The sequence below is a fragment of the Nasonia vitripennis genome, chromosome 1, assembly GCF_009193385.2.
Source record: "Nasonia vitripennis strain AsymCx chromosome 1, Nvit_psr_1.1, whole genome shotgun sequence".
Lineage (NCBI taxonomy): Eukaryota > Metazoa > Arthropoda > Insecta > Hymenoptera > Pteromalidae > Nasonia > Nasonia vitripennis.
In genome coordinates, this window is record NC_045757.1 from 35,720,499 (window position 1) to 35,744,429 (window position 23,931).

General features: G+C 43.6%; 3 protein-coding genes across 18 annotated transcripts; 1 reads left to right on the forward strand and 2 right to left on the reverse strand.

The window, feature by feature from the left end:
* Window positions 1-8: 8 nt before the first annotated feature.
* On the reverse strand, window positions 9-13,270 carry LOC100123770 (protein nervous wreck). Of its 4 annotated transcripts, XM_016990331.3 has the most exons (24): window positions 13,043-13,270; window positions 8,886-8,983; window positions 8,471-8,516; window positions 8,297-8,382; window positions 7,983-8,127; window positions 7,758-7,894; window positions 7,149-7,212; window positions 6,880-7,008; window positions 6,695-6,817; window positions 6,039-6,142; window positions 5,809-5,953; window positions 5,655-5,732; window positions 5,508-5,559; window positions 5,305-5,408; window positions 4,992-5,163; window positions 4,856-4,879; window positions 4,493-4,677; window positions 4,101-4,400; window positions 3,741-4,028; window positions 3,267-3,369; window positions 2,983-3,156; window positions 2,873-2,904; window positions 2,417-2,431; window positions 1,487-1,536 (listed from the first exon to the last, which is right to left on the reverse strand). In XM_016990331.3, exons 1-23 carry the CDS (start codon window positions 13,061-13,063, stop codon window positions 2,426-2,428), a joined length of 2,616 nt encoding a protein of 871 aa, XP_016845820.1. In that variant the 5' UTR covers window positions 13,064-13,270; the 3' UTR covers window positions 1,487-1,536; window positions 2,417-2,425. The 4 variants fall into 4 exon arrangements, with proteins under 4 accessions (XP_031777106.1, XP_016845819.1, XP_003423864.1 ...); XM_031921246.2 differs by lacking the exon at window positions 2,417-2,431 and having other exon boundaries at window positions 9-1,536; window positions 4,992-5,157; XM_016990330.3 differs by lacking the exon at window positions 2,417-2,431 and having other exon boundaries at window positions 9-1,536.
* Window positions 13,271-13,692: 422 nt separating this feature from the next.
* On the reverse strand, window positions 13,693-21,079 carry LOC100123774 (BTB/POZ domain-containing protein 10). Of its 13 annotated transcripts, none has more exons than XM_008217342.4 (9): window positions 20,986-21,063; window positions 19,574-19,687; window positions 18,788-18,913; window positions 17,967-18,083; window positions 17,571-17,714; window positions 17,220-17,491; window positions 16,928-17,125; window positions 16,458-16,859; window positions 13,693-16,079 (listed from the first exon to the last, which is right to left on the reverse strand). In XM_008217342.4, the coding sequence occupies exons 3-9, from the start codon at window positions 18,901-18,903 to the stop codon at window positions 15,994-15,996; spliced, it is 1,335 nt and encodes a 444-aa protein (XP_008215564.1). In that variant the 5' UTR covers window positions 18,904-18,913; window positions 19,574-19,687; window positions 20,986-21,063; the 3' UTR covers window positions 13,693-15,993. The 13 variants fall into 13 exon arrangements, with proteins under 13 accessions (XP_008215564.1, XP_008215565.1, XP_008215569.1 ...); XM_008217343.4 differs by lacking the exon at window positions 20,986-21,063 and adding an exon at window positions 20,281-20,498; XM_008217347.4 differs by lacking the exon at window positions 20,986-21,063 and adding an exon at window positions 20,197-20,498 and having other exon boundaries at window positions 16,486-16,859.
* Window positions 21,080-21,262: 183 nt separating this feature from the next.
* Window positions 21,263-23,634, forward strand: LOC100123779 (ataxin-3). Its single transcript, XM_016990334.3, has 5 exons — window positions 21,263-21,634; window positions 21,876-22,040; window positions 22,206-22,342; window positions 22,491-22,645; window positions 22,722-23,634. Exons 1-5 carry the CDS (start codon window positions 21,611-21,613, stop codon window positions 23,378-23,380), a joined length of 1,140 nt encoding a protein of 379 aa, XP_016845823.1. The 5' UTR covers window positions 21,263-21,610; the 3' UTR covers window positions 23,381-23,634.
* Window positions 23,635-23,931: the final 297 nt, after the last annotated feature.

Consider the following 23,931-nt stretch of genomic DNA (forward strand, 5'->3'; position numbering starts at 1 on the left):
TTTGTTTCTTTTTTTTTTTTTATTTTCAATTCTTTGTAAATTACGTTGCAAAAGTCGCAACTCGCCTTCCTCGTCGTCGTTTCTCCTCCGCTGCGTCTTCGTGTGTATACATCATCGTAATATATAATGTAAAGACCGAGTGGTAGGAGCAGCAAGAGAAGCAAAGAGAGAAAGAGACAGGGCAGAGATATTAACATACACACGCCTAGCAAAATCGTATATACGCAACAGTGTCAATTGTTCTTCTCTTATCACTAATTATAATTATTTTTATTAATTTTTTTTTTCTAGATTATTTCCATTTTTTTGCTCAATTTTCTCGTTTATCTCTGAACATTCTTTCTCCCGACTCCTGCCTCTTCTGTCGATAACACAACGTTATAGTGCGACGAGCATCGTCCAAGCGTTACAGATTACACGCGATGTCCTGGCGCTCGCCTCCGTGGGTGTATAATATATTGTGTGTGTGTGTGTCTATATGTCTTTGTATAATTTGCCTGTTCTGTTTTCTGTTCTCAAGTATGCAGCGGCAGCAGCTTTTCGCGGGAAGAGAGGGCGCACGGGATAATGTGTGTATACATGTGAGAGATAGCCGTGTCCGATGATGAGAGTGATAAGTCTTAGCATGAGAGCGTGAGTCCGGCGCCTCTCCTCCTTATTATTATATATTTATAATATGTATACTCATTTTTGCTGTCTGTTTTCATTTTTTTATATATAATATTTATATATACGCTTGTGTGTGTGTGTGTATGTGTGTGTGTGTAGGTGTGAGTCGTGTTAGTCGAGCTCGTCGTCGTCCTGCTTGCCGCTGACCTCGGGCGAGTTCCAGAACTCGAGCAGGTGTCGGAACTTGCGCCTGTAGTTGAGCGGCAAGACTAGCGAGCCGGGTCTGATGGGACTCTGGCTGAGAAGTCCGAGGTTTAGTCAGTCCTAGGCGTTCGACTCCTTGAGATTCTGCAATTTCTGGAGCTGGTCAGGCTGAAGCTCGTCGGGGATGCTGGCCCTGCCGCCCACGAGCATCTTCGGCGCGGGCTCCTCGGCCGGGTCCTCGGGGTCCTCGATCGCGGCTGGACCACCTCCTCGAGACGGCAGACACTGCGAGTTGTCGGCGGTGCTGGGGCCGGAGAGAGACTCGGCGTCGCTGCCCGAGGAGCTGCTCACGGGAAAGGGCGCCGAGTCGGTAGGCTGGTCGTCGAGGATCGACTTCTCCTCGGACTCGCCGGACTTGAGCTTCGCCTTCGTCGTCGGAGGTGGTTCCTCCTCTTGCGGCTGGCTCTCGTCGTCTGGCAGTCTTGTGTCAGTCTGTTCGCCATTGGCTGCCGGCTGAGACTCCGCGGGTTCTTCGTCCTTCGAGGCTTCCTCCTCGGACTCCTCGATGCCAGGGAACGGCCGGTCGACCTCCTCCATCGGCGTTGCCGCGGTTATGACGATCTGCGCGACTCCGAGACCCGTGTCGTCCTCCTCTTCACCGGTCGCCTGTTTCTTCTTTGCCTCGCGAGCGACTTTCACCGGCTCTGGCTCGTCCTCCTCGTCCTGGAATTCGGGGATGGATTTTCCTCGATTAGTGCGCGACGACTGGGGTCTCTTATAGACTATCAGGACGGTCGATCCGAAAATTCAGATAGAAGAATCATGCTTTTTTGCTTTTTTTAACCGAGATTTCAACTCGCTACCTGGATTTTCGATGCGGCTCAAAACCAACTGGTTTTTTCTTTACAAGGAGTCTCACTACGAGAATAAAGGTTGAAAAGAATGTACAAAGATCCTTAATTTTGGTCTACTTGATGGCAGTAACTTTTTTTTTTTTTTTTAAATAACTCGGTTCACAACACAGCCCGCAAGTTCGGATGGTTCGCATATAGTATGGTGCCTTGCGGGTCGTACTGTCGCCAAAAGAAACATATACTTGAGTAATTCAAAAGGAAAATAAAAGATATTGCAACATAAGAACTCTTAGATAGAAAAGTATAGATTGCAATTGAAATATAAAGTCATGAAAGTATAACATGTCAAACTGTTATAAGCTTTTATTCTGCAAACGTCAAAGTTGATTGATAGACAGTCGGTATTTTGAAATTGAGACAGAACACAAATCGTCACTTTTGTATAAAAAGTATAGTAATAAGAGAACGAAGTTATACAGAGATTAAATCAGTTCGAAAGAAAAATTAAATAGTGAAATTGGCATTGATTTATTTGTAGTTATTTGAAAAAAATGTTCCGCGCTTTTAGATCCGTAATTTTCGCACGAACAATCGAGTGGATCCAGCAATGTGAGATTCACTCGATTAGCCTCGTTTTATTATTATTATTATTTTTTACTTACTTTCAAGCATTATACACAGTTTTTTGTTTGTCGAATTACTTGTAATCAAACTCATGCAATAATTTCTAATACGTATGTCGTACATACCTACGTATGCTATTCCTGAGAAGTATCAAAAGCAAGTAAAAACATTTTAATCGATCCATAGTACTCAGTGTGTATACATTGTAAAATTATTAATAATGAATGATATTCGATATTATTGAGTATATAAAAAACATTTGTCTGGCTTATAGATTATATCGTGTATAATGTCATGTATAGTTTGTGTGTAAATCACTACGAAATAATTTCAATGCGTTCGGAGGCCCAGTAGTTGTATAGATAAATCGTTGCGAAATCATACAGACCAAAATAAAGAATTTCAATCGACATGAGAAAACCAAACAAAACTCAAAACATATAGAGTTGTTATATATCGTCAAGATCGAGAGTATAAAATCAACGAAAAATTGCAATTGTGCTGAGAATCTGTCAGAAAATCGAGATACGCGGCGCATGTATCGTGATAGAGGCAAATAGAAGTGTCGACGTGCTACATACCTCTGATCTCGGCAAGTCCGGAACTTCGTCGACTGCGTGAAAGAACAGATTATTACTCGTGCGTATCTGAATGTTTGTCGAGAGAATACGTTGATACATCGATAACTTACCAACGATGCCCGGCGTTGGCTGCTGCTGCAGCTGCTGCTGCTGTGGCTGCGGCTGCTCATCTTGCGTGACTTCGCCATCGAATTGTAGGCCGTATTGTTCCTTTTGATCCCTCGTCAAGTTCATGTTAAAGCTATCCGGCCGATCGCCGTTCACGTAGCCTCTTTCTCTCATTTCTGCTCGGGTGGAAATGTCAAAATAAGATTATCAATCTCGAACATCCGACGAAGACCCGCACAAACTGCATCAAATGTACACGATCGAAAAGGCGAAAGTTGTGACTCACCGTTCATGAGCGACTGCGCGAGCTCCTCGTTCAAGACAAACTCGGGTGCCTCGGGCGGCGTGAAGACAGGCGGCGCCGAGGTGCTCGGCGGCGTTACGTCCTCCTGTCAAATGCAATTACAAGCCTCTTTCGTCATCCCGGCGCTTCTTTACTGGCTAAACTAGCTAAATGTGTGTGTGTGTGTGTTGGCGTCCGCCAAAAGGACTTGACTGGCTTCCGCGAGGGTGAGACCGCTTACTTGGAGAGTGATTTTTTTTAATGGTGGCAAATTTTGAAGGAATAAGTTCTCTCTTTTCCTTCGGCGATGAGATCGCGTTGTTTGGCTCGAGGAGGAAGATTATTTTCTAGGGCTTTCTTGGAACGAGATGTAAGGACGCGCGCGAGAGCATTGGAGGGCTTCTCTTCGTTTTGATTCGCGTATCAGAATTTGTTTGCTAAGTGAAATCGTGCTAAAATACTCGCTATAAAACTGACCTCGTCTACCTCGGAAAGGGGCGAGCCATCGGGCGCGCAAGGCTCGACGACGAGCGAAGGGAAGAGTCCTCGTTGTCCGTTGAACTCACCCTCCCACCAGCCGTCGTCGACGTCGTGAGGTTCTTTCTTCAGTACGACGATGACGTCGCCCTCCATGAAGGTCAGCTCCTCGTCGCAGCTCGCGTCGTAGTCGTAGAGGGCGACGCAGTACTCGCGGCCGTCGTCCAGGGCCACGTGGTTCTGGGCCACCGGAGCCGTCGACAGCGGCGCTTGCGTTTCCGGCACCGGCTAATTTTTCAAAGTTTGCGATTTTTCGAATTCGCCTGAGAGATTGATAAATAAATGAAAAAAGGCTTATACCGTCGTTTCTTGCGCCTCCTGCTGCTGATAAAGATGGGCGTCGGGGTCGACGGCGTCGTGGTCGTCGATGGTGTAGTCGACCGAGGAGAAGGATATCTGCTGCACGAGGCCACCCGATGAATTGGACGTGAGGCCGCTCTGCTGGACCTCTGGCTCTCGCTCGACGTCCAGGTAGTTCTGGGGCACGTAGCCCTCCTCGCCCCGGTAGTTGCGCGCTCTGAGCCAGCCGTCGCCGTCGCCCTCGCCCACCACCTCCAGCTGCTCGCTCTCCACTATCGACAGCTCGTCGGGATTGTTGGCCTGGAGATTCGCGCGTTGAACGAGATAGATAGTTTTTTTTTTTTTTTGTTTCAAAGTCGTCTTGTGTTGAAGATGGGAAAAATCTTGTATACCGTGTAAGAGTATAACGCAGTGCACTTGTAGATATGCGTCGTCGCGTCGTCGGCTGACGCGTGAACCTCGGCGACGTTTCCGGCGTCGTCGACGGTGCTGTCGTCGTTGCCCCAATTGGTTGACGTCGGGTCATCCCAACCGGCCGTTATCTCGTCTATTCGCTGCTTTTCTTGTTCCAGTAATGCTGGAAAATTTCATTCGGAATTCATTACTTTGGCTATAGACTTCCCTGGAACGATAAGCATTTCTGAAGGCAGCGATGATTGCGGTATGAAAAATCGAGATGATTGGATCTTTCGATTTACAGAACGCGTTACAGCTCTAGCGAATACTTTTGTAAAAATTCAGTATCGCAACTCTACCTGAGTGACCGTAGGAGCTCGCAGCTTCAAGTGAAACAACAAACACATTAAATTGTTCATTTTTTACAGAAAACGCAATTGGTCAACGCGCTGCTTGATTCATCAAAGGATAAGCTCGTTGGAAAAAAATACGAACCGTCAACCTCGGCGCTGTCGTGCCGCTGACGCTCGTCGGCGCCCGAGTCTTCATCCTCGTGATGCAGCGAGTGTTGCCCTGCCGCGGAACCACGTCCTGGCCTCTCTACCGTCGTCAGGTCACTGCCTGCGTCGTTGTCGCTGTCGTAGAACGAGTCCGAGGACGGCTGCTCCTTTAACATCGGCGAAAAAAGAAACAGTTCTTATCTATACTATGAGCAAGTAAATTTTTCGATACTCGAAAAAGAGCGAAAAATTAACGAGATGAGGTCTATCATATATACGTGTAGGATAATTCGAAGAAAATTGATTACCGCATTGCCGGAGGCATCGGTCCTGATGGACAGTGAACTGGCCGAGCGCGGGATGTCCTGGACGCTCAGCGTTTCAACCTCCTGCAGCCACTCGTCGACGTTAACTGTGGGTGTGTTTTGGTTTCGGACAGAAAATCGATCGTCGGTTTAGTAGGACATCGCGATTATCAATTGCAATGTTAATATATAAAATAAAAACGCACCTCCGCCTTTTCGAAGACACTCTATTCTCGCCTCGGCCTTCATTTTGGCCGTCTGAAAGGGAACGTTGATTGTCAGTCGCTTTTCATACAATAGCTGTACCTATAGACAGGTATATATGCTAATAGCAGGCACTGCCGGATAATTACCTCGGCTTTTCGCATCGTCGTCTTCAGCTCGTCGATCTTCGTCTCCAGATCCGGGCCATTGGGATCGTTGGGATCGGTCTGAACAAATCGGTTATTCCCATGATTTTTAAAACGTATATAATTGATGAACAGTGATAGCATTGCGTCAACGAACCTTTTGACCGGAGTCGCGCAGCTGCTGAAGCGCGACTAATTTTCTATTGCTTTCCCTGTAGGTGTTGATCTCGCGCGCGATCCTCGTCGCCCAGCGTCGCGCCTCCTTGCTCAGTGTCTGTGCCGCCGCGTTGTCCGCCGTTATCCTGCGCGATTACCGATTTCAATCTCGTCCTTGTAATCGTGATTGTATACGAGGAAAAAAAAAAAAAAAAAAAAAAAATCGCTCACCTGTCGACCTGGTCGTTATCGCAGGGCTCGAATTCGTACTGTATGTGCTGCTTGAGCACCGGATAATACAGGCAGCAGCACTGTATGTTGTACTCCCTCGTGAGCTGCAACAGAGGATCGAGAGCCAAGCGCATTGAGACGTCACAGTGGGTTTACGGGCTATATCGACTTCTCTCTTGGCAGTTAGCCGAGATGCGGACGTGCGCGGGCCAGCTGGATTATGAATTATCATCGCGTAGCTTTTAAATTTCATTCGCTTTGCGCGCGCTTTGAGCTTATTTCGGCTAAAAGTATGAATCAACAATTATACAATATAAGGTACGTGAACGAAATTGTAATAAGCCCGAGCGCGTTGAAACGAGGCCGGAAGCCAGCAAGTCAGAAATAACGTTTATGATTTAACTGCCGCTCTAACTCCTCCTCGCGTTTGTTCATATACGCTTCGGACGAGGACTGTTGAAACTTTATTGTCCCGCACCCATGTGATACCTATAGAGAGTAGTGTAGCTTGGCTTGTAAACAGAAGCTCCTTCTTAACCAAAAACTCGTCGCCTAATCATCGCTTCGCGACGATTGTAAAGTAAAGCGTGGGTGCGTTAATTCGTAATTTTTTTAATTTGCCATATAAGCGCGAATATAAAAACTCGCCGACCCACCTGTTCCGCTTGGTCGCGAATCTTGCCGAAACTGTTCTGCATGGCCATGCAGGTCAGCAGTTCCGTGCGGCCCATGATGGACAGGTACTCGGCCACCTTGTCGTAAACGCCTTGCTCCATGTACTGGAAAATGCGTAAGAGTGCTTTTACCAATAGCTGTAGAGTAATCGAAAAAATTCACTCACCAGCATCGTCTGTTGCAGGTCGATGACGAAGTACCTATTCTGATGGGCGTTCGCCGCGGCCAGTGCGAGCAGGTAGTCGTTTCGCGCCCCCGTCGATTTCTCCTCCAGAGCGTCCCGTTTCGAGCTCACCTGGATTTCGAGGGAGAAACAATCGCTATTAAACAAATCGTCCATTTTCACCTCTCGTTAACTCTCTGCGATTGCAACTTTTAATAACGAAGCAATTTTCTCCCATCCATATACGACGGCTTGTATTTCTCTAAACGTACCTTCGCGCTGTTCTTCTGCAGCGACGTTATCGACTGGAAGAACGAGCCCTTCTTCTTTTTCAGCCTGCAAAAAGACTCACGAGGCTTATAAATTCCTTCGATTGACGCCTTGTGAAATTGATAACAATTCCGCGATATAACTTTGGCCTTGAATTTAAAAGTTTTTATTTCCAGGAAGAAAGACAAAAGTTTCGGACGTTATCCGCTTTTACGATCGAACGGACGGAATGAGCTGTGGGGGACGGGTTTATCTGTTGTAGGAAAATTAGTCCGGGGAGGGACGTGAAAGAGGAGGATTTTTTTTTTTTGTTTCCCCCCCCCCCCCCCGAAAAGGATACAATGGCGCGCGCATACGCGGCATTATGGATTTTCGTTTTCGAGAGAGCTTACGCGTTATGCCACCTTATAAATCTGCGTGCAACGCGAGGATCGCTTTTTATTTCGAAGACTGACATTTCATCAGAACTTGGTTAAGCTCCGGCTGATCCCGTTAAAGCGCGCCTAGCTCTTTTTTAAGCTGATTTACTCGGCGTGAAAGCGCGGACAGGTCTGAAAATCGGAAAACCTGTCGATATCAACGGATACAAGGTGTATAAGACGGGCCAGTACTTTTCCTCGATGTCCTTCGCCTTGTCGCGCACGTCGTGGGCGCAGTGCTCCTCGTCGAAGTAGAGCTTCTTCGTTTTATCGACGTCCTGCACGCAGGTCTGCAGCTCCTTTTGTACTACTACCAATTGGTCGATCGACTGCAAGTTGAAAGGATTTTTTTGTTTTTTTTTTTTTTTTATAATCGCGTGACTTTCGTTATTCCCTTTGCGATCCGATCGAACGAACCTTTTTGGCGATCTGGACCTTGTGCATCTTCAGGCTTTTCGCCTCGTCGGCTATTTGTTGCTGGAAAATCTCGACGGCGGCAAGTCGCGCCCGCGCGAGCTTCTCGTTCTCCTCCAGCACCGTCCGCCACACGTTCCACATATTCCTGAAAAATTCAATGCGTCGTCTTTCAGATCTCACTTAGGCTAATGGTATACGTCTCTTAATCCATTCACAAGGCTCTATTTCGAATGAGCATTATCGACGGCCGCTCGAAGTGGAGTATACGAGTGTGTGTATATATATATATATGTATATAAGAGGTTGTTGCTCACCATCTTTCGTCCGCGTTGTCGACCTTCAGGTCGGGAATGTTTGGAATCTTTTTATTCAAGTACGCCGAGGATATTTTTAACAAAGCCTGCAACAAGTCACCGTACGGTTATGCCTCACCTTTCTGCATACGAAGTAGCGGCAATTAATTATATAAAGTGTATAGAAGTACTCACATCTGCGTAGGACTTTTCGATGGCCGATTTTTTGACGACGAAGCTTCTGTAAATCGAGCATTCGTATACCGTGAGAGAGAGAGAGAGAGAGAGAGAGAGAGAGAGAGTAAATTGTGTATACCCTGTTTACGGCGGGTCAATAAAGCGAGCTAATTAAAAATCAATCGAGTAGCGACTCATATATTTTTATACCAACGTCCTGTTATAATGTACAGTCGCAAATTCGAATAAAAAGGAAAATCCGCGCATCGTCCTTTATGTAATACATCTTATAGATAAAGGCCCGTGTGTGAGTCGGTGTACGCGAGCATCGGGTGAAATAATCGATGCCGCGTGTAGTAGGCGGTATATATATATACACGATAGCGTAGGTATATACATATATACATATATACATAGAGCGAGTCTCGCTTACCGGATGTCTTCGAGAAGGTCGCACTCGTGCTGATTCTTCGCCTGCAGTTTGGCGGCCTGTTCCGAGTGGACATTTTTCAGGAATTTCGCGTAATTCCCCTGTGAACAGAGAATAATTATTGCATCGTTTTCAGAGCTACTACAAGGAGCTGGTGTACCGGAGACATTCTTGCAATCGACGAGTTTTTGCAAGATTAACGGATAACGATTTACGTCGGCTATTATATATACTATGTTTTGAGTTACTCTTTCTCTCTATCTGCGAAATAATTGAATTTCGCACTATATACGCACTGTACAGCGCATCGGAATTTATCGGGTTTCACCGCGCGGATGTTATTCTTCGGCAAATATTGCGCGGATCAATTCCGCCGTTGTAACAGCGATCGAGTTTGTAATAATTTAACGAACAGCGAAGTAAAAAATCCGAAGGATCGTCTTCTTTCTCGGTATTAGCGCATCGTATATAGTGACACGATCGATGCCTCCTTGAAATAATAAGAAACTTTTCCATCTACCGCTGGATAATAAGTTTCTCCTATTATAAAACGATAATATCGCAGTATCGATTAATCGATCTTTCTGTGAAAAAGGTCAAACTTTCAAACTCGGCTGGTCGTGGACGAATAAAACGTATAATCTCCATCAGCGTCGTTGCTCGAGCCGATTAGCAGGAAATCAGCCAGTCTCAAAGGGCGAAAGCTATTCCAGTTTCTCGAATTACTTATAGAGCCGCTGATGCCTTCTGCCCAATAAAATGCAAATGGCTTTTAATAACGCGTTTAATAATCTTCGATAGAGAAATCGATCGAGATCAACAACAGCCCGACAGGAACTTTAAGAAACTCCTACACATCGAGTCCTAAAACGAGACGTTTGAAAATTCAAGTGACGCATAAGCACGACTCTCTAAGGAATTCCTCGCCTCTTGGATTCCATTCCACGGCTTTGTAGCACTTCCGGCTCTGATAATTTTCAAATCTCGTATATACCTCTCATCTAGCGGGTATCAAACGACGTCCCTATGCACTATCAAGGCCGCGATATAACTTGCTTTCCTCCGTCTACGCGTACAACACGCACAAAGCGAGCATCAGCCTTGAAAAACGCTTTGGCTATACGCATGTCCCATTAGGCGCATTAGGGCCTAGTGCAGCGCGGGGGTATAGGGCAACGACGCTGCTGGAAATCGATAGGGGTATGTGTAGGCTCGACGATACAGATCTATCTATACGTACTCTCGCAGCTCCCATTTTTTTTTCTCTTCCAATCATAAATCGGAGAACAAGTGGTTAACGCTCGGACGCGATCAGACGCGCGCGAGGGAAAGCTCTAATGCGGCGCCGAGCTTAAAACGTGTGCGGGAGCCGGCAATTTATACCGGAATTGTGTACTTTAGGTGTGTGCTTTTTGGTTGGTTGGAAAATGAACATTTCAAAGGGGATATCGAGAGCTGATACGATGAAAGCTCGCGGTGGCGAGTGCGTCGACAGCTTCATCGGTAAATTAGATAAGTCCTTTGGCGAGCGGAGGAAAAAAATGTTTGTTTCTCCCGATATCCGGCCTCCCTCTCCGATGAAAATTGTCTTAAACGAGCCCGAATTTTCGTTTTCCCGGTCGCTCGACACACCGCGCGTGTAGTAATAAAACTCACTCAGCTGGTGTGCAACAATCCTTGGCACACAATGTCCCCCTCGTAAACAAAGGATCGACGGCTACACCCTAAATCCTTCGTTAGTCTCGGTTTCCTCTACGTCGATTATTAGCCCTCGACCTTCGCGAGCAAACAAGCGAGAGAGAAAAAGTCTCGCGCACACATCCTCGTCAACAACAACAACAACAACAACAAAGTATAAAGCAAATAGGGAGAGAAAGAGAGGAGAAGCGGATGGCGACACTTCCTCGTCGCTGCTCGAGTCTAAATCAAAAGTCCCTCGAGAGATATCGCTGACTTCTCGTAATAAAAGAGGGGGGGGGGCATAATGTGCGTATAGCGAGGAGCTTATCAAGAGGAAGTCGAGCAAAGTTTTTTTTTCGCATGTTTCGTAAACGCAGTGCCAGCCAAACTTCGACTCTCTATCTCTGCAGCAAGTTTCGGCGGTATTTTCAAAAATGCATCACTCTCCGCCGATTTTACAGAGAAAGAACTACCCACTTCAGGGAAAAAAAGTGTCCACCCATTATTTCCGCGGAGCGTTTGAGATAAAGTGCCGACAGGTATCCTGGGATTCGAAAGCTCGTTGCCGGCTTCCCTTCGCATTTTTTTTATCTCCTCGCTGTTTTCATTTTTTATTGCCTCAACTCCACGCGCACGCGGATAGACGCTCCCGCGAGTATTATGCTATACGACGCCGTTGGGGACGTAAACAAATCGTTGATTCGCTCGCACGCCTGCGTGTTTCTATATGCCACTGTGTATTGGTTATTGAAAAAAAAAAAAAAATAATAATAACGCCTGAAAGTTCGTATGAAAATTACACCAAGCGCGAGCGATCGTATCGGGAATGAAAGATGTCGACACGCGCATTCGACAAAAAAGCCGTGGTTTAACTTTAAAAGCTCCGCTAATGAGAATTGGAGGGTAAATATTTTTTTTTTATGTTTTCTCTTTATTCCGGGCTGTAATTGCGAGATTGTTGTGCAAACTTTTTTTCTCTAAAGAGTATATAATGTATGTGTGTATGTAGTAAGATGTGAGACTGTAATTTTCTGATATTCGCGGGGGCATGCGATTTATGCGCGCGGAGTCATGTAATTTCAGCTGAGCAGCTCGCGAAGAAAATCGATGGGCGAGTGCGATGACTTTTCGATTCGAGGGTTGCTGAGCGTCGACGAAAAATTTCATCGATTTATTATTTTTTTTTTTCGAAGCTTTTCGACCGCCTCGGCGCGTCTGAGCGGACTCGCGGTTTACTACTTGGAGATGGTTATCAGATCAATATGCAGTTTTTTATTTGAATTTTATTTCATTGTGACGAAACCCAAATCAAGTCACACGCACTATATCGCTGTGTGTGTGTGTGTGTATATATTAATTTCGTGTCGCGCGAGGGGGAGAGAAACTTTTCGCCCTGTTTTCGTCAAAATATACGCCCGTCTCGTGCGAAACTTGTCGCCAACAGCCAACTTTAATTAGTCCCGTAACTTTCAATTTCGAAGCGTCGTATATACATGCATACAGTTCATTTTATTATCAAGTGCGCGCACATGGGGTGGCTTTATAAAAATAAACCCATCGCCTGACGTCAAATTGCCTTTCGACGTGAGACGATAATAACAGGCCTATATATACTGATGCGAATAAATCCTTTGGTGAAATTTCGATCGATCGATGCGACTATTTTTACATATAAGCGATTCGTCAATTCGCGCTAGGCTTAACGGGAAATTTCAAGAAGAGGCTGAATTTTTCTCGAAAATCTCGCGTACACGAGGATTCTCCGGGAACGCTCGAGGAAGCGCTGCAGAGCCGAGTATCGTGCGCTGAATTATTTACAGGCCGACGACTGTTTGCAAGCTCCGCGACTCTTTCCTTCGCATACATGCATACGCGTGTAAGTGTACAGATACGCCATTCTCGCAAACGAGCGGATAAATAAGTGCATCGGGTATCGATCGGATTTCGGATTGATCCGAAAATTTCCCCAGCGAAGCTCTTTCGGCGTATGTATAATACACTAAAAATAATCGGTGACTGCAGGGCTAAAATCAATGTAGCTGCACCGAAAAAAGCCCAGCGTGCGGCAGTTGGTCGCAGGAAGAAAAGGACGCGATGTGCTACTGAATGTCTAATACCGGATTATCCGCGAGAGAGACGCACATACACTCTGGATCGCTACGTCGAAATCGAGGGGAAAAAAATAGGTTTTTCGGGGCATCGCGCACAGCAAGAGGGCGCGAGTAAGAAAGTGTGTGTGTGTGTGTGTGTGTGTGTGTGTTTCGATAGGAATTTCGCGAGCAGCGCTGAATCGATAAAAAGAGAGAGAATCAAGCTCTCTCTCTCAGTAGAACATGTCCGAGTCCGGTCAGCCCTTCCTCATAACTCAAACGCAGTGTACTGAATAGAAGGGGTGGAAGGAACGCGGTAACACACACGCCCTGGAGAGGTATCGGGTGTAGAGAGAGAGAGAGAGAGAGAAGACCAAGTGCTCGACTTACTTTTCTCGGTGGCGGCTGCATCGTGCCGCTGGGAGACTACCGGCGAGAGAGCCTACGTCGTCCTCAGCCGAGTGCGTGCTATTACACTGTTGACGAGGATCGACTATACCTGCGATACAGGAGACACGGAGAGGCCGGAGCAGAGGCAAAAGGAGCTGCAGCAGTGGCCGACCGCGACACGACACTGGGACACGGCGCGCGGCCGCGAGGACTGAACGTCGACGGTATATGCCAGTCTCTCGCCTTCTTTATTGATCGGCCCGGCGCTCTGCTCTGCTCTCGCTCTGCGTAACGCCCCCGACATGCGCGCGCGTAGTGCGATATGCTATTGTACATTATCGTATACGTAGTCTCCCTCTTTCTCTCTCGCACTCATGAGAACTACATGAGAGTTTCGATCTTTTTCGATCTATCGGACTGGACGAGTACAGTGATTTTTCCTCGCAGGCACGTTGTTGTTGCCGAGGATTTTTGGCTAATGACACACTGACTGACAGACCCAGATGCGAAGGGCTGGCTTCGAGGAGAGGGTAGTAGTCGCTGCGATGACAATTGTACGCGAAGAGGTGGAGAGAGAAGCTCTTTTAGGTCGCAGATGAAAGAGAGAGATGAATGACGGTTACTACGCGGAACATTGTGTATATGCTTGTTTTAAAAACTTTATTAATAAATTGTAAAGTTTTTTTACAATACGAAATTGAAACATCCAATGCGCGAGCTTTATAAATGTCGCTCTTTTAATTGATGCGTTCGATTAAAAATATATGTATGTATACTTCTTCGTATTTACAATATCCGCTCTCACTGTGATTTTCTCATTCTCTCGTTGATTTTCTTTTTCTGCTTTTTTCGAACGAAAGAGTCCTACTTCTGCACGCTGCAATTATTTCGTGACGAAACGAGGAAACGCGCCTCGGAAAGTACAATAATGTGTACAAACATTAACGTGATCAAGAAGATCCTTCGCTAGCTCGCTCCTTCTTAGAACCTTTGAGTGGCGGCTTTCTTATAAAGCCGATTAAAATTTTCGTCGGCTGTTTCTGTTTTTAGTTTTTGATGCTCGTTTTGCGTGGAATTGAACTTATCTGTTTGTAATAATATTTCGTAATAGTCATTGAATAACTCAACGTTTCAGTCCGAAAAACTGAAAGAACGCAAGCTCTGACATTCAGTTTTCCTTTACTCTTAGTCTTTTTTGACTTTCATGCTTCGGTTAATCATATAAATTCGTTTATACATTTATACACATTGACCTTTCATCTAGTTATCGAAGATAGTTTATGTGTTATAAAATAGTATTAGTAGTTTTTCTAATATACAGTTAGATTATTCTTCATGCGTCTTAAATGCAAGCAAAGAAAGACTAACGCAACGAGCACACAGGGCGTTAGTTTATTTGGCAGCAGGAAGTTGAAAAATCAAATTTTAGCTAAGAGTTGTCATAGTAGTGTTGCTTATATAAAAGAACAATATCAAAGAAATAATTATTAAAGATTTATTTTGAAATCCGTGATTTCGTTGATAATCTATGTCGTAAAATTTACAGAGTATTTTTGCATTTTATTATTAAAAAATTGACGAAAATACTTCTAGAAACATTTATACGAATACGCGAGAGTAGTACAAATGATATGGAATAAGTAGATTTTTCGGCGTCGTCCGATTAAGCTACTTGGTACAGAGGAAATTTAACGTAAATTTACATACAAGCCCTCGACGCGTGAGGAAACCCATTCGGCACCTTCGATTCAGCATTTATTCGAGCAATATTTAAATATTACTTCACCGAGTGACCTTCGTAGTTTTATCTTTACGCAGATTTTTTATGATTTTTTAGCGTATTCGTCCATTTACATTAAACATATACATCGTTTATCATCGATTTAGCACCACTCATGAGAGTTCTGTTTTACAGACATAAATTCACAATTTCAATTCATGAAATCTTTTATAAAGACTTTCTATCTTTGCTATTATCCAATACAGTAAGAAGTTTTCGAATTTGAAATCCTCACGAATACGATTTTCGTAGACAGTTATTACATAGAGAGCATAGTATTTCAAGAGCAATAACAACGTTTGCAGGAAATAAAAATTTCTTCCTAGTATAAATAAGACTTTGGGATTCATAAACATATATCAATTGACTTTTTTGCATTTTTGTAGACAGTAGGAACAAATTCTTTGCACAACAATCGCAATGAACTGTAAACGCAACTTTTCTTATACTTATAGTATCATATCGTTTATTTAAATAAGTCTATAAAGGGTCAGTTCGTTTCAAGAAATGAAAAGACAACGGAAACAAACAGAATAAGAATACTGTTGCGAATCCAGCTTCCGTCCAGGAGTAACGACTTTGTTTATACTTATGAAAATAGGCTACGAAAGTACAGCACAACTATGATTATAGTCAAGCAGCTGCTAATTAGCACGGTTTTGGCGTTACTCCTGAACAAGTTACGTGCATCCGTTTGCCCGTTAAATAAAATTTAAACATTCCGCGAACTCTTCTCTTCCTTTGAGTAGAAAAGAAAGCATCGAAAAGAACAAAAATCTCTCCTTCAAAGATATAACCGGAGTACCGGCACGATTTGATTTTTTTTCAAAAATTGACAAAATAAAATATACTCTGGAAAAGTCAAATCACCAAAGATCAAACGCGTCTCCTCTCAGTATATTGACAAGATAAATGGAGAAACAGAGACGTAAAGTAGGGAAGAAGGGGTTAAAATTTTCAGTCGTGAAATAATTGTCAGTCGTGGACGCGGCGAAGGTGGTGGTAGGGGCTAGCGCAGGCCGCCGGCTTTCTTCTTCCAGGAGACCTTCTTTTTGGCTAGGGCGCCGCCGTTGAAGGCGGCTCGGCGCTGGCTCGCGCCGGTTAGATGATGTTGCTGCTGCGCCGCCGCTGCTCGCTGCTTCGATTGCTGCGTCAACAGCTCGAGCACTACTCAGGGCTGCTGCTGCTGCGGCTCGTCCGAACCCGCGAGTTCTTGTTCCGGCGGTACCAAACCCAGTGCCGCGGCGCCCTCCGCGTCTGCATAAATAAAGTTTCATTTTTATTACAAAAGTACTGACATTTGTCGATCTCTTGCTGTATGGATTGTCAATCCGATGCTCAGCCATTTGCATGATTCACTTGTATAACGTGCATGCATTTATTCATAGTTTAACCTATTCAATTTTGTATGAAAATAGTCATTAGAAGTCATGCAAAACTACGAGCAATCGTGTATAAAGCTTAGCTCTTGAATTAGAATAACTTTCTAGTGTATCAGAGCTTTAACAAGCAAAGCAATGATTGTGCATTAAAATGTATAAAAATTACTATTTTGACTTTCTTTTACCATATGAAATACAACAACTACAACGATATACATCATCATTACATCTAAACGCCCAAAAATTGCTTTACCTGGATCAGCACCAACAGGCAACAGTACCTCTGGCTGGGGTATCGGCTCGGCCGACTGCAGCAATGCCGTGGCATTCATGGGGTTGCCGGCACAGTCGAGGACGGGGTCAGCAGTCGCCTCGGCGAGGTTCGTTACTGATTTGGACTTGACGCATTGGAAGTCGACGTGTCTGCTCTTGGCCTCTTCCTTCTCCCAGGACATGTGAATAAATGGCCTCTGCACGTAGTTGTAGATTACCTCTGCACGGCCCCCTGCTCGCTTTTTCACCTTCTCTTTGTAGGTCGGGTAGCCCTCGATGCCTAGACGAATCTTTTTCAAGCCGCGTTCTTTCATTACCTGCTTAGCAACGTCGCGGTTTTCGATGTACTTAAAGAACCGGTACATCACTGTGCTGTTGACAGCTGTAATTTTACATTACGTGATAGCTATAATTTTATCGAAAAAGAGATTTGTACAACGAATTGCATACTTTGAGAATATTCTTCGCCCATCTGTGGAGGATACTCCTCGTCCCAGTCTACCACATCGTCATCCAGAAGCACGACAATGTGACATTCTCGATCACCCCTGCGTGCGCTATTCACCATCAACGGCAGTATGAGATCCTCCAAAAATACTTCAAATTGGCACCGAGCTCCTTCGTTGGATAGTTCGTGAAGTAGACCCCCTACATGACAAAAAAAAAATCAGAGCAATCAGTACCTCAAACCTCACATTGTCTCATCTTTGGCATAGAAAACAAGTAAGACCTCGAAACTTACTCAGATTCTGGCATTTGACAGTGCTGGCATCGAAGGGGACGAGCAGGTAATCGCAGGCCTCGCGTAGCTCTTGGACCGTGACGGTGGGTGGACATCGAATGACACCGCCCTTGTAATACTCGAGAATGGCTCGAAAGACCATAGATGAAATACCATCGGCCACCTCGTATTCGCCACGCTCGTTCGGCTGGGCAAACTCGATACCCGAGCTGAACATGCGGCCTAGCATCGTGTTTGGGTGAGCCGTGAACAGAGCCGGGTCTACCACGAACCTGAAATTCAAATCAATTCATTTTATTATAAAGAGTCCGCGCTTTTGTACTGTAAAGAATTTTCACGAAGCTGTCTTACCGTGTGTTGTCGACGATTAGGGTAATCCTCTCATCGCTGCTTTGTTGATGTAGACTGGTGCCAGAAGACGAATTCATTCCTGATGCTACATTTTCGCGATTCTGGTTTTGTTGGTTCTTTGCCAGTCCCATGCCTGAGCGGATTCTAGAAAATAAAGATTGTTTTGGTTGTTTGTATAGCTTTGTAACTTGGCAGGGATTTATGTAGTCAACCGTGGCTTTTTCCGTCATACTCTTTTAACTATGGTTATATAGTATAGCAAGCAAAAATTGTCTATATTTACACATTCAATCTGCAGAGTGTTCAATGAATGATGATGAGTTTACTCAAATGACGTTAAAATGAAAAATAAAAAACTTTGGGAAGAGAAATAAAAAATAAAGGAGTGAGGGTTACCTGTTGTGTTGTGCTAAATTTGTGCCTTGCCTGCTTGTATCATATGAACGACTATGGTGTTTGCTGTTGCCACTCGGATGTGCCAAACAAGATTTTGGCTTGGTCGAGCCACCACAACTACATGCAAAACAATCACATTTCCTTACTAACTTCCTAAAGAATGATTAACCTTGATGCTGGGCTATTTAAGAGATCTCGAGCTTTTCCAGGACTTGTTGATAATCGAACTTAGAAATGATAATGCATTGAGCTAATGATGAATGAAATTCAACTATATGTAAATAAAGTTCTACTGATTTTGGCTCAAAAATCTTAAAGAGAAACGTAATTGTTTGTTTTGCTAATGCTTGCCAATTGTTGTTGTTGCAACATTATAAAATGAAAAATGTTAAAAAAAGAAAAATTGTTAATGCAGCTTTATGCAAGCCAAAATAAATAAATTTGATAAAATAAATTTATATGAGTTTTCAATACAATAAATTAGGGTATCAGCAAAAAGCATGATAAATGAGAAAAAGGACTAATATGTATACCCATAAAAAAAGTGATTGTAATGATGAAAAGTGAAGAGTAAGAGATGATTATTAAACTAAAATTTTTCTCATTTATCATACATATTGTTCATGGAGCCTTAGAATGTCTATTATTAATTGTAAAAATTTTAAAACAAAAGTTATTTTTCGTGCCAAAATCAATTATTGTTACCAATGATCAGCAGAGCCTGGAAGTAGGACGTCGAAATCCTCCTGGTCTAGACGATGCCTCTACTTACCAGAAATGGCATCGATAATTAAAATTCATAGCTTCAAAAAATATCTTACCTCAATCTGTTTTTATAGGTTCGCCGTCTGCCACGGCCATCCGTCTCCTTGTAATCGGTCTCTGTGTCGCTACTACTGTCCTGCAGGTAACTCAAGCGATCTGCAGGATTTGACATTTCGCGTCTCCTAAATGTGACACAAAAGCAGAAATAATTAGTCACAGCAGTTCAAATGTTATACATGTTTGAAGCTTCAAAAAAATTATTTTGTTAGTAGTTATATATACTTCATAGGAAAATGAATAACTTAAGTAAAATTGTAACACAAAATCATGAATATAATGAGTCCCCAAGCTAAACAAAACAAAACGCTGAAATGTTTATTGATTGTCACAGGGTCTTTTGTTACTTTGGGATGAACTCCACCAATGAAAACCAAATTCACAACTGATGAGAAAAAATTTAAAAAAAATGTAGTCCTGAATAAACTTGCTACAATTTCAATCTCTACCAATAATGGATTGTTCCGGATTGCAGAACAAAGAAAAAAGAGATTGTTTTTATATCCTGATACAAAGCAGTTTTCCCATTGTTTTATGCACATCAGAGTAAGACAGCTGACTCGAAGAATTTTTTGTTATGCATTCTTAGTGGCAAAAAATGTATTAGTAAACTTTTTTGAAAAAATTTTGCAAAGCAACAAAAGACACCCATGCATACAACAGTGTAGGTCTTCCCATGAAGTATCGTTACAATCAAACAATGCAATCGACTTGTTCTTTTAAGTGCTTATGCACAAAAAAAATGCATTAGTATAGAATAAACTAAAAGTCTGCGATTCTCTTACAGACGCAGCCTGTTGTCCTTGTGAACTTCATGGATGTCCTATTTGGTTCGACGATGCAGTTTGCCAATATGAATTCAAATCGACTGGGGGAGAGTAGGTAGCGAAGTGAGATAACTTTGGTGGGAAGAAAAAGAAACTCAAATGAATCCAACTGAAAAATCAGTGTACAAACTACTCTCGCATCTCGATCGGGACTCTTGATCCGAGAAAGTATAGTAAGTATAGTCGGCTTCTTTTGTTGTGCTTTCCACGATAACGACGCTAATGTAGGTCACTGCATAATAATCGCGAAAAAGGAAAAAATCATCGCTCGCTTTTGGCATCACAGCGGAGAATCGATATTACTTAGTGCTTAGGCGCAGGTCGAGCAACAAAAGCCAGCCGTGCGAGACAACAATGAATATATCCATCAGATCAAGACTCTCGAGCGAGTTGTATGTATACCTATAGGTACATACAGCCCCTGCACAGACGCGATAAAAAATAGAAACGGTGCAAATGAAGGGGAAAAAAAGCAAAACAAAGGAGAAAAATTGAAGGTGTATGTACGATGGACGATCGCTATGCGCTGATGATAATAAGGGTGGTTGTTGTTCTGTGGGATCAGATCGCATCTCACGTACGTTCGACGACGAAGAGTCGCAGAGTCGCTGGGCTGGCTAGTGGAGATACACAGCGATGTTGCAGATGCAGTGGAGTTCACTCACGTGCGGATTGCGCCGAGAAAAAGCCAATAGCTCAGCCTGTCTAGGAGCCACTTTGACAGGCAGGAGCAGATATCGCCAGCTCGATGTCGGGCCGGAATGTTTTACTCCGCTGCTGCTGATCCTTTGTGCTGCTATCTAGTAGTATACTGCTATAGCTGTTGCGACTTCAATTTGGCTTGTCATGAGCTAGCTGCGCCGTGCGCGAGTGTCGATTGTCGAACAATCGGGTTCTTTCCTTTCAGCGCGAGTAGGTGGGGTGCAGCAGTGCGATGGGAAAAATTTCGCTACGCTGCGCATGACTGGCGCCATGTTTGAATGATTCGCTTTAGAGGTATAAGGTAGTGGGCAGTTGCATGTCACATGTGTGTTTACGTAGGTATATGGAAAGGGTTATGTAAACGGGATTAGAATTGAATAATTTGTCATTCGTTCGATATTGCGTGGGACGGTTGAATGGGTTTTCGTGGGCGGTGTAACGATGAAGAGTAAACTATTTCTAATCTCTGAGATGTCAGCTTTTAGTCGATGAAAATTGCTCGCAAATAAAATTTCGCTTGTGAGTATATTTAGTTGCAGAACAATGAAAGAAGAAAACAGCCGATTGATAGAGAGGTTAACTGACGAATAGAAACTTGACGTTTTTTAACGTTTGGTTGTTCTGGAATAAAATTAACGGACTGATGCCCGCTCTAAAATTAAACGTACCTGCCATTTTTCTAATTGAACAAATTAATGTAATCTTATGGATGGAAAAACTGCATTGAAAGCCCACATCAACATCCTCCACACCACCTGTCAATTTAACAAAGGACGACTGATCCGAAACAAAACATTCTTGTCCGGTCCAATGCTCCAAAAAAAGCCGAAGGCCAAACGTCACGTATTACAGACTATTATATAGTACTACATTCGTACTTCCCGCCGAGAGATGCCGCGCGCGCATTTTTGATGACGAAACATCCAAAGACGTACGGCCCGATCTCGCGCGAGATCGTCCGATTTTGCGAGTCTATCAGCTCACTACGTTCTCCTTGGTGTAGTCGCGGGCTTGATTGAGTAGTTTTGGCTCGTATCGTCGCGAAAGACGAAGAAACGACGTGCGATTAGCCACGGAGACGACGTGCCCGTTGTGTTGTATATGTGTGTTATGTCGTGACCCTCACGATTATACTACTTTCTTCCTCGCATCCGTTTAACGAGTCGACGAGGAAGACCTACTTCGACGTCGCTGGGTTATCATCGAATACCAGAGGCTCGACGTTTTCCTCGGGGCAATCAAAGCTCTCTCCCGCATATACAACAGCACTGGTGTCGTTTCCCGAACGGCATCATGGAGAGCATATTTCACGAGAAGGTGAGAAAGGAATTTCCTGCTTGTAGAGTTTTCGTATTATTGGAAAAAAAGAAGCAAAATTCAAGGCGTTGGAAAAATAAACAGACCCACGCTTGCACACACCTGTGTGCACCGAGGTGCTTTGTTTTGTTTTTGCGTTATGTCAGTCTGGCGCTATACATATACATACGACCTCTAGAAATATAACAAGCATTGCGTGAGCGTATAGTTCGATTTAACGATGACGATTAACTTGTTGCAGCAAGAGGGATATCTGTGTGCACAGCACTGCCTGAATGCCCTGCTGCAGGAACAGTACTTCAACGCTGTTGACCTGGCCAATCTGGCTGAGCAACTCGATGCCGAGGAGAGGCTGGCCATGGCAGAGAGCGGAGAGGACACAGATGATTACAAACGTTTCATTGAGGTTTGTGACATTAAATATTCAGTGATGAGTGGTGTGTAAACAGTTTGTAATTGAATGTGGATTCATGTATATGGACGCATTGAGAGATGACTTCCTTTTAAGAGTTATTTTAAGAGAATGACTGTACAGATGGATACAGTACTGAAAGCGATTATTATATTGCAGCAACCATCGGGCAACATGGATGACAGTGGTTATTTCTCAGTTCAAGTCATCAGTAAGGCACTGAAGGTTTGGAACCTTGAGTTAGTCCCCTACACCAGTACAGAGCCAACCGCGCTGATGGCACAGAATGATCCAGCGTAGGTTCTTCAGTTGAGCCAAGTTTGATGCTTTGAGAAAGATAGTGTGGTACTTTCGTCAAAAAGTCTGCTATTTTTCTAAAGTATTTTATTTTGATGCGATCGAAAATAAATTTTTTCTAATATAGTTTTGCATTTGGATTTTCAGGCAGATGAACGCTTACATTTGTAATTACAAAGGTCACTGGTTCACAATAAGGAAGATTGGAAATCAGTGGTTTAATTTGAATTCCATGCTCAGTGGACCACAACTCATATCAGACACATACCTGGCCATGTATTTGGCACAACTTATTCAAGAAGGTAAGTTGAAGAAGATTTCTGCTAAAAGATCGCAAAATATTGAGTATTTATTGATTCACAACATTGTGTGCTTCAGGTTACTCAATCTTTGTTGTAAATGGAGTACTTCCTCCCTGCAAAGCCGAAGAGATTATTCTAAAGAACCCTATAGTAATGAAGCCAAAAGCAGACCAGCCAAAAGCCAGCACCGAAGAGGCAAGATTTCCCTCGAAAGGTTACAGATTGGGCACGAAGGCCGAGGAAGATGCGAAGATCCTTCAGGCTGCACGAGCTCTAGAAAACGTCATGGTACCCTCGACCTCACGCGTCGACAGGCGACCAGAAGTCGAAATCTTATCCGAAGTTCCAAGACAGCCTCGCGAGAGGATAATTCCTATCAAGGTAGAAGGTCGCGACGATGTGCAGACGATTGAAGACGACGACGATAACGCCGAGTTGCAAAAGGCCCTTCAGCTCAGTCTCGAGAACTACGAGCTGGAACAGCGCGATAAAAACCTGAAGCTCAGACTAGAGAATCCCTCAACCTCGTCAACTAGTAATACTTTTGCTACGGCGAATAGCATAGATGACGAAGAGGACGACGAGCTCAGAAAGGCATTGCAGCTGAGCCTCGAGTGCGTGACGGCACCGCCGACACCCGACCAGGAAGACGTGCGCTGGCACCGTCTGAACTACCTAAACAGAATGAACTCGAGGGGCTCAACCTCCGAGGGCTCCACAAAATTGAATACTTAACAGACGGTTTTCGCGATTTTGTTACTAAATAAATACCTTGTTACTTGTTTTTGAGCTTACTCTCTATCTATTTGTTCTCTACTGTAAAATGTAATTGTGACTAACCACCAGAAGACACACAATACGTGGCGAAAGGGTACTCTTGAGGATCGACACACCTTAGGCGCAACAATGACAATGTCTGTAAACTATAACTGTAAAATTTTACTTAAATAAAAAAAGTCTATTTCGTGATTAGTTTGTTAATTAAAAAAGGATCTGTACGTGTACTGTTTATACCTTTTATAAAATATTTATTCGCGTGATTAATAATATATAATATTATTATTTTCTTTTAGAGAATTTAGTTTTGTGTATGTATGCATGTAAGAGTTTTAATAAATTTAAATGTTTAAAATTATGATTTGTTCCCATTTTCATTTTAACAACAATATAACATATGCAATAATAAATAGTAAAAGAGATTATTAAACATCAAATTGTCTATTTTATTTTCTAATTTTAATATTTTGATTATTTTGGACAAAAAAAAATCAAGCTCGAATATGCCA

Coding starts and splice junctions, on each gene's coding strand:
- LOC100123770 (XM_016990330.3), bottom strand. CDS start 13,063: ATGCAGCCGCCACCGAGAAAA. Junction 8,128..8,296: donor GACAACGCGGACGAAAGATG/GTGAGCAACAAC, acceptor TGAATTTTTCAG/GAATATGTGGAACGTGTGGC. Junction 3,370..3,740: donor CCCTTTCCGAGGTAGACGAG/GTCAGTTTTATA, acceptor TGCATTTGACAG/GAGGACGTAACGCCGCCGAG.
- LOC100123774 (XM_008217344.4), bottom strand. CDS start 18,903: ATGTCAAATCCTGCAGATCGCTTGAGTTACCTGCAGGACAGTAGTAGC. Junction 17,126..17,219: donor TGTCAAATGCCAGAATCTGA/GTAAGTTTCGAG, acceptor TTTGTCATGTAG/GGGGTCTACTTCACGAACTA. Junction 16,080..16,457: donor GCCTGTTGGTGCTGATCCAG/GTAAAGCAATTT, acceptor TTATTTATGCAG/ACGCGGAGGGCGCCGCGGCA.
- LOC100123779 (XM_016990334.3), top strand. CDS start 21,611: ATGGAGAGCATATTTCACGAGAAG. Junction 21,635..21,875: donor AGAGCATATTTCACGAGAAG/GTGAGAAAGGAA, acceptor AACTTGTTGCAG/CAAGAGGGATATCTGTGTGC. Junction 22,343..22,490: donor ATGGCACAGAATGATCCAGC/GTAGGTTCTTCA, acceptor TTGGATTTTCAG/GCAGATGAACGCTTACATTT.